This window comes from Heteronotia binoei, chromosome 8 (genome assembly GCF_032191835.1).
Source record: "Heteronotia binoei isolate CCM8104 ecotype False Entrance Well chromosome 8, APGP_CSIRO_Hbin_v1, whole genome shotgun sequence".
Classification (NCBI taxonomy): Eukaryota; Metazoa; Chordata; class Lepidosauria; order Squamata; family Gekkonidae; genus Heteronotia; species Heteronotia binoei.
In genome coordinates, this window is record NC_083230.1 from 47,831,867 (window position 1) to 47,844,261 (window position 12,395).

At 41.7% G+C, this 12,395-nt stretch overlaps 1 protein-coding gene across 16 annotated transcripts in view; it reads right to left on the reverse strand.

Annotated features, from left to right (window-relative positions):
• Window positions 1-12,395, reverse strand: part of GRIP1 (glutamate receptor interacting protein 1) — a 596,626-nt gene that overhangs the window by 143,442 nt on the left and 440,789 nt on the right. For all 16 annotated transcript variants that reach the window (XR_009555739.1, XM_060245026.1, XM_060245031.1 and 13 more), the window contains exon 3: window positions 734-869. Coding sequence is in view for 15 of the 16 variants with exons in the window: in XM_060245026.1 (XP_060101009.1) it covers window positions 734-869 (136 nt within the window). In the remaining variant the exon portion in view is untranslated. The remainder of the gene's footprint in view (window positions 1-733; window positions 870-12,395) is intronic.

The window sequence follows — 12,395 nt, forward strand, 5'->3', positions numbered from 1 at the left end:
TTATGAAGTAAACTATTATAGTAATTTCTGCATTGTGTTACATTTTTGTGCAAAAATCTGCACCATTTCATTTCAGAAATAAAATTATTCAAGAGACTCTTTGTAAGGTCTGTACATGTAAGCTGGAGGGCATATAAGTTTTTACTAGAGAAACAATATTAGAACTCTGCTCAAAGAGAACCTACAACTGAAATGCTTTGGTCCATGTTCTATTCTTATTTGCTAACTAAGGGGTGCTGGTACTCAGGGCCGGTGCATGGGAGTCGGCAAACGAGGCAATGGCCTAGGGCACTGACTCCCACAGGGGCTCCTCCCTCCCTCCTGGCACGATCGGTGGCTGCCCCTCCGATCCCATCTCCCCCCCTACCCAGCGTGATCGGCTGTGCCTCGGCCCTTCTGCTCCCACCCCCACCCGGCGAGATCACAGCATGCCATGCGCCCCAGGCAGCGCAGGGACTCTAAGCGCACCTGCTGCCTTCAGGACTTTGCAAAAGCTTCCCGAGCCTCAGGCAGCCTTCGCAAAGTCGGTGTGTGTGGCAGCGACGTCATAATGATGTCATCAGCGTGATAAATTTAATTAGGTGGGGGCGGAGGAGCAACATTTAGCCGGGGTGCTGGAAACTCCAGCACCGGGCCTGCTGGTACTTCATTATTTATTAGTGACTTTTTGGTGCAGTTCATATTTTTGAAGCAATCATACTCATATGTGCTCTGCTGCTTGAGGATTATTTACCTAGCAGCAATGCCTCCTTGGCGAAGGTTGGATACTCTTGGTTTCCCATCCTTGTCAATTCCACCAGATACAGTAAGTCCCAAAGTAGTGCCTTCTTTCTTCATTAATTCCACTATTGTTGAGCCCTTGAATTCCTCTGTTGAAAGAAAGAAAGAAAACTATAAGCAACTGAAAAGAAATATTGATTCTGTGACAATAAAAACCAGGTATATTTGTTTATTTGAGTTACATATCTGAGAGCCAGGATGGTGTAGTGGTTAAGAGTAGTGGATTCTAATCTGAAAAACCGGTTTAATTCCCCACTCCTCTACACAAAGCTTGCTGGGTGACCTTGGGCCAGTCACAATTCTCTTAGAACTCTCTCTTAGCCCCTCTTACCTCATGAGGTGAGTGTTGTGGGGAGAGGAAGGGAAAGAGATTGTAAATCACTTTGGGACTCCTCAGCATAGATAAAAACAGGGTATTAAAAAAACCAACTTTTCTTCTTCTGTTGTACCATGATGGCTGAGGTTACTCCTGGCTGAGAGTATTACAACTGGACATGGAAGATTTACAAGAACATTGTATACCTTAAAGGATCTACCATTTACTTAAGATTTCAAAAAATTATGTTAGAGATTTTAATGTTACAGAAATGATTTAGTATTGAGTCCCAAATCAGAAATTACTATCCTTTGTGCAAAGAATGCAAAGAAATACAGCTTATATCTTAAGACCACAACCAACATGGAGCTAAGCATGCTTAAACCCACTGAAATCAGTGGGCTTAAGTGTGCTTAACAATGTGTTCAGTTGCATCCTGAAGAATTCACTGTCTCAATTTTGAATACGTGGTGGTTTGTAAAATAGAATCTATCGCTGATACAAATGATACTATACCACAGAACTTATGGGCAGAATTTTCTTAAGAAACTATTCCTAAACTAAATATTGAACTTTTTATTTATTACACTTACACTTACATTAATAGCCCTCTCACAGATTGCTGCCTTGACGTGGCGAGAGGGCTTGCATGGTTCAGTGAGGCTGTGGGCTATTCCATGCAGGGCCACCCTCGATGGACAGGCCACAGCTGAGAACCCAAACAAAATGTGATCCACTGGAGAAGGAAATGGCAAACCACTCCAGTATCCTCGCCAAGAAAACCCATGGACAGTAACACAAGGCTAAAAGATAAGGTGCTGGAAGATGAGCCCCTCAGGTCAGAAGGTGCCCAATATGCTACTGGGGAAGAGTGGAGGGCAAGTCCAAGTAACCACAGAAAGAGTGAAGCGGCTTGGCCAAAGCTGAAAGGACGCTCAGCTGTGGATGTGTCTGACGGTGAAAGAACAATCCAATGCTGCAAAGAACAATACTGCATTGGAATGTGGAATGTAAGATCTATGAATCAAGGTAAGCTGGATGTAGTCAAACAAGAGATGGCAAGACTGAACATCGACATCTTGGGAATCAGCGAACTAAAATGGATGGGAATGGGTGAATTTAACTCAGAGGAGCACTACATCTATTACCGTGGGCAAGAGTCCCGTAGAAGAAATGGTGTGGCCTTTATAGTTAACAAGAGAGTGAGGAAGGCAGTAATGGGATACAATTTCAAAAATGACAGAATGATCTCAGTCTGTATCCAAGGCAGACTATTCAATACCACAGTAATCCAAGTCTATGCCCCAACAACTGATGCAGAAGAGGCTGAAGTGGACCAGTTCTATGAAGATCTACAACACCTTCTAGAATTAACACCAAAAAAGATGTCCTCCTCATCATAGGGGAGTGGAATGCCAAAGTAGGAAGTCAAAAGGTAACCAGAACAACTGAAAAGTTTGGCCTTGGAGAACAAAGCTAATTGAGTTTTGTCAAGAGAACAAGCTGGTCATAGCAAACACCCTCTTCCAACAACCTAAAAGGCGACTCTACACATGGACATCCCCTGATGGGCAACACAGAAATCCGATTGATTATATACTCTACAGTCAAAGATGCAGAAGCTCCTTACAGTCAGCAAAAACAAGACCTGGAGCCTACTGCGGCTCAGATCATGAGCTACTCATTGCAAAATTCAGGCTTAAACTGAAGAAAACTGGGGAAGCCATTAGGCCATTCAGGTTTGGCCTTGATCACATCCCTTATGAATATAAAGTGGAGGTGAAGAATAGGTTTAAGGAACTAGAGTTGATAGACAGAGTGCCTGAAGAACTATGAACGGCGGTTCATGACATTGCACAGAAGGCAGCAATCAGCACCATCCCAAAGAAAAAGAAATGCAAGAAAGCAAAGTGGCTGTCTGAAGAGGCTTTACAAAGAGCTGAGGAAAGAAGGAAAGCGAAAGGAAAAAGTGAAAAGGAAAAATTCACCCAACTGAATGCAGATTTCCAGAGAACAACAAAGAGAGATAAGGAGGCCTTCCTGAAGGAACAATGCATAGAGGAAAATAATAGAATGGGAAGGACAAGAGATCTCTTCAAAAATTGGAGAAATCAAGGGAACGTTTCGTGCAAAGATGGCCATGATAAAGGGCAAAAACAGAAGCAGAAGAGATCAGGAAGAGGTGGCAAGAATACACAGAAGAATTATACAAGAAGGACCTCAATGTCCTTGACAACCATGACGGTGAAATCGTTGACCTTAAGCCAGACATCCTGGAGTGTGAAGTCAAATGGGCTTTAGAAAGCATTACTAATAACAAAACAAGTAGAAATGACGGAATCCCAGTTGAGCTATTCAAAGTCCTAAAAGATGATGCTGTTAAAGTGATGCACACATTATGTCAACAAATTTGGAAAATGTAACAGTGGCCACAGGACTGGAAAAGGTCAGTTTATATTCCAATCCCAAAGAAGGGTAATGCCAAGGAATGTTCAAACTATCGCACCATTGCACTCATTTCACATGCCAGCAAGGTCATGTTAAAGATTCTACAAGCTAGGCTTCTGCAATATGTAGATCGGGAACTACCAGAAGTTCAAGCTGGGTTTTGGAGAGGAAGAAGAACTAGAGATCAAATTGCCAACATTCGCTGGATTATGGAGAAAGTACGGGAGTATCAGAAAAACGTCTATTTCTGTTTCATTGACTATGCTAAAGCCTTTGATTGTGTGGATCACAACAAACTGTGGCAAGGCCTTAAAGAGATGGGAGTACTAGACCATCTCACATGTCTCCTGAGAAACCTGTATAAGGGTCAAGAAGCAACTGTCAGAACAGGATATGGAACAACTGATTGGTTTAGAATAGGAAAAGGGGTTCGACAAGGATGTATATTGTCACCCTTCTTATTTAATTTATATGCAGAGTACATCATGAGGAATGCTGGCCTGGATTAAGCAGAAACCGGAATTAAGATTGCCGGGAAAAACATCAACAACCTCAGATATGCAGATGATACCACTCTAATGGCAGAAAGTTAGGAAGACCTAAAGAACCTCTTGTTGAGGCTGAAAGAGGAAAGCACAAAAGTAGGCTTGAAACTCAACATCAAAAAAACCTAAGATCATGACATCCGGCCCCATTACGCCTTGGCAAATAGAAGGGGAAGACATGGAAGTAGTGACAGACTTCACATTTCTGGGATTCAAGATCACTGCAGATGGTGACTGTAGCCATGAAATTAAAAGACGTTTGCTCCTTGGGAGGACAGCTATGGCAAACCTGGGCAGTATAATAAAAAATAGAGACATTACCCTGCCAACAAAAGTCCATATAGTCAAAGCGATGGTATTCCCAGTAGTAATGTATGGCTGTGAGAGCTGGACCATAAGGAAGGCCAAATGCAGAAGAATAGATGCTTTTGAGCTGTGGTGCTGGAGAAGACTCTTGAGAGTCCATTGGACTGCAAGAAGATCAGATCAGTCAGTCCTAAGGGAAATCAACCTAGACTGTTCTCTGGAAGGTCAGATGCTAAAGCTGAAGCTCAAATACTTTGGCCACCAAATGAGAAGGGAGCGCTCACTGGAGAAGATCCTGATGCTGGGAAAGACAGAAGGCGAAAGAAGGAGACAGCAAAAGATGAGATGGCTGGACAGCATTACTGATGTAAATAACACAAATTTGAGCAGACTTCGGAGGATGGTGGAAGACAGGAGGGCCTGGTGTGACTTTGTCCATGGGGCCGCAAAGAGTCGGACTCGACTGTGCGACTGAACAACAACAACAATAGCCCTAGTCACTTTTACTCAGTAAATTTATACTTGGCAACTAACAGTACAGTCCTGGCACAGTTATGGCCTTCTAAACCCACTGACTTCAATAGACTTAGAATGACATAACATTGCATAGTATGGCATGATTATGCTCTAACCCTATGAATCTCAGGGAGGCTAAGGCAAACCACTTTGCCCTCTACATGAGGCTGCCCTTGTCCCGAATCCGGAAGCTGCAGCTAGTGCAGAATGCAGCAGACAGGCTGCTATTGGGGCTTTCCATGCAGGAGCACATACAGTCTGGGCTGCAGGAACTGCACTGGCTGCCTGTGGCATACCAGATTCGCTAGAAGATGCTGGCTATTACCTTTAAAGCCCTATATGGCCAGGGACCTGTCTACCTTAGGGACTGCCTCTCCCCACATTCCCTAGAGGGTACTTCGATCAGGAACTCAACTTTTGCTATCGATCCCCAGGCTAAGGGAAGAAAGACTCAAAATAACATGCGAAACAGCCTTCTCAGTCACCGCCTCTTATTGATGGAATCAACTTCCAGAGGATGTCAGAGCTCTGTGGGACCTTGCCCAGTTCCGCAAAGCTTGCAAGCCCATGCTATTTCAGCTTGCATTTGGCAATTAATTATTAAATAGAATCAGCGCTGAAATGACTGCCATCACCAAGGCCATTAGATCTGAATGGATGTCTTTTAAGACCACTGGATGCCGCCTATGTATCTATTTAATATATTGTTTACTGTAATGAAATTAGCACCCGATTGTTATTTTAACCTAATTCCTCTTTTTTATATTGTTGTTTTATTATGTATTGTGAGCCGCCCTGAGCCTGTTTTGGCAGGGAGGGCAGGATATAAATTGAATAAACAAATAAGTCAGCTGTGATTGGCATGTTCCTCATGTTAAAGTTAGTTCCATATTGTCTAAATGTAGTGTGTTAAAATTTCCTGCCTTGTTCAGCAAAACTGGTCTTTAGACTACTAATTTGTTATAATTAGTGTAACAAACCTGATACCTTAATACGTTCTCTGCTTCCTACAACTGTAAGTTGTAAAATATGTTCAAGAGGATTTAGTAGGATTAGTATCTGTGAAGATGTTTTGAACTAGTAGCTTCAGGAAAAATTGTACCGTAACTAAAGGCACTGTAAAATATACACCATTTCTGGATTTACATAAAAAAGGAGGACAGCTTCCTCTAGTAACTTGCAATTGTATGCATATTAGTTAAGGGTAAGTTCCACTGATGTCACAGGAACTTATTACCATGCCAGTGATTGCAGACAACACCAGCAGCCTGAGCAGCCAATTATATCCACTACAGCTTTAAGCCATTCTGTGTTAAATAAGCAGGGACTCCTGGAGGCCAAACCCAGTTCCTAGTGTCAGAACACCTTCTTTGGGGACTCACAGAACTGGATCCCCTGGTCCCATCTTTTTGAAACTTGGAGGATTTTTTTGAGCAGAGACACCTGATGCTATGCTCAAAATTTGGTGCCTCTACCTCAAAAACAACCCCATCCCCGAGCCCTAGACACCCACAAATTGATTTCAAGAGGCTTTCCCTTCTTCAAATCACCCACTTGAATTTGGAACCACTGCTCAAAAATTTCTCTCGCATAAGTCCAAAGAGTGATGCTGGAACCTAGACTGCAGGCATCACTCTTCAGACTTATGTGATAGAAATTTTTGAGCAGTGGTTCCAAATTCAGCTACGCAGCTGGCTTCCTCACCACCATAGCTACTGGGGTTGCCCACTCTAGGTTGGGAAATACCTGGAGATATTTGAGGGTGGAGCATGGAAAGGATGGGTTTGGGGCAGGAAGAAGCCTCAACAGGGTCCATCCTCCAAAGCAGCCATTTTCTCCAGGGGAACAGAGCTCTGTAATAAAGATCAGTTGTAATACCAGGCCCATCTGGAGGCTGGCATTCCTAGCAGCTGCTCACCTGCCCTGCCCAGGGCCCATGCAGTCTACTGACTCATGGTAACTGCTGACCTACCCTGCAATGGGGTCTGTGTAGCCGGTTTCCTGGATGGAGCGACTGCTCATCTGTGTCAAATGCCTTGCCATGATAGAGTTAAACAAGAAATGTCTGCTTATGAATGCTATATTCTTGCCTTATCTTGCTTCTCTTGCTTCTTGACATTCCCTAATCTTGCACTTGCTGTTTAGACTAAAAGTAGACTAGGACCGTTGCAACAATGTTTATCAAGAATGTAACCTTGGGAATATAGTGTGAACCACTATTGTTCCCAAAGCAAAATGGTCTGTGGGAAGTAGAGGGGAGGGGGCATGCTATCGCATTTTTGCAAAAGTATAATACTCCTAATGCGCCGATGCATGTTAGTCTTAACTCGGACTTGGTCTGACCTGTCTGAACTACTTGAAGCCTTCAATAAACAGAATCAATAATGACCAATGGACTGTTTATTGAGTGAACACAGGGTACGGTTGACAACCTGCCCTACATGAAACAGCAGTAAACACAATTATGGCTTTCTGTGCATTCCTATTTTCTTAAGAAAGCTGTGATTTACATCTAAGTTTGCAGTATAAAATATTTAATGAAGTCACACTGAAGCATGATTTCCAGGAGCAAAGATAAAAACTAGGTTTTAAACTATTCATAGTATATTTTTGCTCTCAAGATGTGGTCAATACAAGTATTTTAGTTAAGATGTAAAGCAGGCAAGTAGTAATTGACAAACAAAATTCTTTCTCTAATTAAAAAAGCCCCCACAATTAAAGTAGACAGATAACAACTAAAACCTTCACGAAATCTTCAGTTAGGATTCTTTACACTCTCCCAATCAAGATTGAGAAACTACATATATTCCTTCAGAAATATATATATATATACATATAATATATGTATGTATATATTAAAAAACATTGCTGGGATTGTAATGTTTCTAAAGTCAAAGATTTAAAGGAACATATATTTAACTAGAACCTTCAGCTAAGGTTCAAACTAAGAAAGGATTCAGATGAAAGTCCCTTCTAGACTGAAAGATGAGGCTACTTCAAAGTAAAATGCCAGTTTACATCCAAATGTTCTGAATCTCAAATGCTGAAGATCCTATTCACCAATCTGCTTTTAAAATCCAGAGAGGGTGTAACTTTTACAGTGGTTTAAAGATGCTTGCCAATAGAAAATAAATCTGTGATTCAGGGCTTTCATTCTTCTAACTGGTGCTCTGTATTTACTAACAAGACACTTTACGTGTCTCCTGAGGTTCAGTGTATGCATAATGAAGATAGATGCAGTTTTTTGCATTAGCCAACTTGCCATACCAGTAAGCAAGCCCACTGAACAAAGCCCTTTGTGCTGAAAAAGGCTTATCTCTAAATTTTAATTAAATTAACCAACAAATTGCAGTGGTTTCCATATTAGAACACATAAAGAGGTCTTGGCTATGAAGCAATGAGAAATAATGGCATTTTTAAATGATAGGACAAGAACTTTTTCAGTGTTTCTACATCCAGCTCATTCTTAGGATCTATAAACATCAAAACAAAATATTATAGATCTGTCAAAATTCTGACAATCCTTCATTATTATCTCAAGTGGATTACTTCTAGAGCAGGACATTAAGATGAACCAGTAGCCACGAAGTATTACTAAATATATTATTAAGTATATTCATATGTAAAATTTCTAAGCAAAGCTCAGTATTTCTGAGTATTTATGTCATAATATTAGGATAAGCAGATTTTGATTCATATCTTTCCAGAAGGTTGATTTGATATCACTGAAAGGAAGGCTTGTAGAGGGAAATATCAAAGGGTAGTACCAGGGCTGCCAAGCTCCTGGCCGCGGGGGGTGGGGGGTGTCTCCTGCTTTGGGGATCTCCTTCTGACATCGCCAGCATGATAATGTCACTCATAAGTGATGCCATCGTGCTGGTGACATTGCGCACCAGCTGCTCTAGGAACTCTATGGTTTTCATGAATGCTCTAGCAATTTGGGAGGCAAACTAGAGTTCCCCTCCCAAATTGCTAGCACATCCGGGGAAACAACAGAGTTTTCCTAGAAGCTCCTAGAGCGGGCAGCGTGTGATGTTGCCAGCGTGATGACGTCACTTATGAGTGATGTCATTGTGTTGTGTGTGTGTGTGAAAAAAGTCCCCCACCAGAGTAGGAGCCAATTTTCCTATCTCACCAGTCTTAATAGCTAGCAGCTCTAATGTATGGTATGTGGGCTAGAGCATTGTCCCAGTTTTAGGGAAGGTTATTAACAGTGGTATAGCCAATTGTAATAGGCAGGGATCGTTTTGTAGAAAAATAGTTGGTGGAGCTCATCCAGGGATTGTTATGCAACTGCACCTACTATTCAATGGGCAAGGTGGGAAGGAGGAGGTGGAACTCTCAGAAAGGTTCAGGAGCTGTGCTCCTGTGAGCTCCCATTGAATCTGAGGTTTGGTAATAGGCAAACTCCTGCAGGATCAATTTTGAATTGAACAAGCATTCACAAGCAGCACTGGAGCATATTGACAAAATATTCTTCTGCCCCCAAAGAATTCTGAAATTGCTCTTAATTGCCACCATCCCAAGTCCAAATTCTTTTAATAACTACAAATCCACCAGTAACCCCAGAAACTCTTTATCTGGTAGCGCTAGTTTCTGATTCTGTTGTTCTGGCTGATGCAGTGTTCACAGGGGTACTGACACCCCCAGAATAGGCATCAAATGCCCTGGTTAAACTGCATTGCCAGAATTCCTGGGATACTGCTTGAAAAGTAGTGGGTCATCACGACCGTGATTCTAGCATAGCTCTATTATTAGCGAAAACTCAACTGAATATACACGCAGCTAACCGCAACTATATACCTAGAAACTTCACCAAAACACACCTCCAGCAATAAGCAACCCAATAGAAAAACAGGTGCTCTGAACCCTCATTTGCATAGGCTTCATTCAAATGGACATTACCTAATTGGCAGGCTCAGCAAGGGCAGCCACTCTTAGGCTGTTTTCCCACTTACCTTACCCCGGAGCGACGTCCCTCTTTACCGCGCTGCGTCTGCGCAGATTTCACACAAACTGCTGCGCAGCACCAGGAAGAGCCGGGTAGTCCCGGGGCTTTTGCGTCGCAAATGTAAACCTGCTTTTTGGCGGTTTACATTTGTGACGCAAAAGCCCCGGGACTACGCGGCTCTTCCTGGTGCTGCGCAGCAGTTTGTGCGAAATCCGCGCAGACGCAGCACGGTGAAGAGGGACGTTGCTCCGGGGTAAGGTCAGTGGGAAAATGGCCTTAGTGTAGCTGCAAGAAGCCTCTCAAACAATGGGTCTTCATTTTGAAATTCCTAGTACACTACAATGCTGTAGCAGGCATTTCAGGTGACAGAATGTAGGAGGGGATAAAGACACAGCTTCCTTATTTGTGGCTACTGCAGCAGCCACCCTCAACAACACCCATTTAGGTAGACAAAAGTTGGTGGAAAGAATTCTTCTGTAGCTCAATTAAAATCCAAGCAGCTAGAGAACTCATGCAACTGAATGCGTTGTATTGAATATAGCATGCAATAAAAGAAATAAACACTTTAATATACTGACTAACAATGTTTAGTAAGACTATTTTAGAAAAATCATATAATATTTTACATTTTAGTTACTTTTTAGCCAATATTTTAATTAAATTTAACTCTAATCCAAATTACCTCATCAAACATGAAATCTTGCTACCTTTGAAACTATATACAGCACCATTAATTTTAATCTCAATTTATACTTTATATCTTTCACCCATTTAAATTTAGAAACAATCTTATGGCAGTTTAAAACATAAAATTTCAACTGATATTAACCCAAGCAGCAAAGAGAGTTATATCATACAAAATTTACTTTAAAACTACTACTAATAATAGTAATAAAGCTATATAGGATTAAGTTCTACCATAGATCTCAACAAAAAAAATCTTTCATACGGCAATTCAGCAGGAAGCCTTCACACTTTCACTTACACCTACATTCACTCCTTCATTCATTCCTTCACTCACTATTGCACATGCTCTCCTTCACTTCACTCACTCCTTCACACACTCCTTCACTCACACTGTAGCTGTTTTATGCTTTGGATTTCAAGTATTAATTTAACAAACAAATTTTCTTGAGCACATCATCTGTCCAACCATTCACTATTCTTCTTCTTTTCTTCTTTTTTACTCAGTGACCAACAATCTTTCCACAGAATGTCAATGGACCTAAATGCCCCTTCAGAAGTTCAGTGTCATTCTTAGCACGTCATCTGTCCAACCATTCACTATTCTTCTTCTTTTCTTCTTTTTTACTCAATGACCAATAATCTTTCCACAGAATGTCAATGGACCTAAATGCCCCTTCAGAAGTTCAGTGTCTTTCTTAGCACTTCCAACACTCCAGCAATTCAATATTCCAATGTTAGGATCAAGAAGAAAAGTCCAAACCCAATAAGTAAATTTTTAAAAAAAAGAAGAAAGAGGGAAAAAAGCCACACTCAAAAAATAGGAAAGGTGGGTCAAACCAGAAGAATTGACCCCCCCCCCCAATGTTTCCAGAAGCCCAGCAAACCAGTGCTTCAATATCGCAGGCAAGAAGGGGGAAAAAAATCAATATTTCTTTCCACTCAGTGTCCAAGGATCCAGAGTCCTTTCAGGGAATAACAGCTATCTAATACATTCCTTAAAAAAAAAAGTCCTCTTAGCATTTCCAAACTAGAAGATATAAGGAATGGACCAAATTCAAAAAATCTATAATGTCCAAAGAAAGCCACAGTCTCAAAGGAAATTAGTCTAATCTTGTGTTTATGTCCCCCTCTTTTTATAAACGTGGGGTAGAGCCTAATAACACCTCCAGTTCTTAAATAGCACCTCCCCCGTCTCCTCCCCCACCGGCGTTTAAGGAAGTAGGTCAGTTTCTGAGCTTCACTATTATTGTTTACAGCCGCCAGCTGATCCTTTCTTCCTGATGTTTGTAAAAGTAACAGGGGAGAAAAGACGTTGTGTAGTTGTATGCAGTTTAGCAGTTCTTTTTGCTTTCTCTTCAGGAGTTTACAAGTCTTCTTACCGTTGTTTCACTTCCCGAGGCTCTCTCCCTCCTCCATATTCTGGCGGCTGCAACTAGAACGCCATTAAGACTCCCATGGCGTTCAGGGCTTTAGGGTAAAAGGGAGTTCAGGAGACCGTTCACGCCTCCCCTTGCACCCCCTGCTAGCAGTGCTCTACAACCCAAGCTCTGCAGGGTCTTCAAAGCCTCGGAGACCCCCCAAGAATGCCCGGTTCAGGTTACACTCAGAGCTGGAGTTGCGAGATGCATCCAACGGCATTGCGCAGAAACTGGAAACTCCCTTTTACATTTTTAGCTCCTTTTTAGCCAATATTTTAATAAAATTTAACTCCAATCCAAATTACCAAAAATTTAGTTTGCTTTAAAAATGTTAAAGCAAACTAAAATTGTACCATAATCTGGAGCAACAAAATCTGTGGGGATGGCCTTATCTCAAGACACGTTAAAAGAATTGCAAACAACATTGG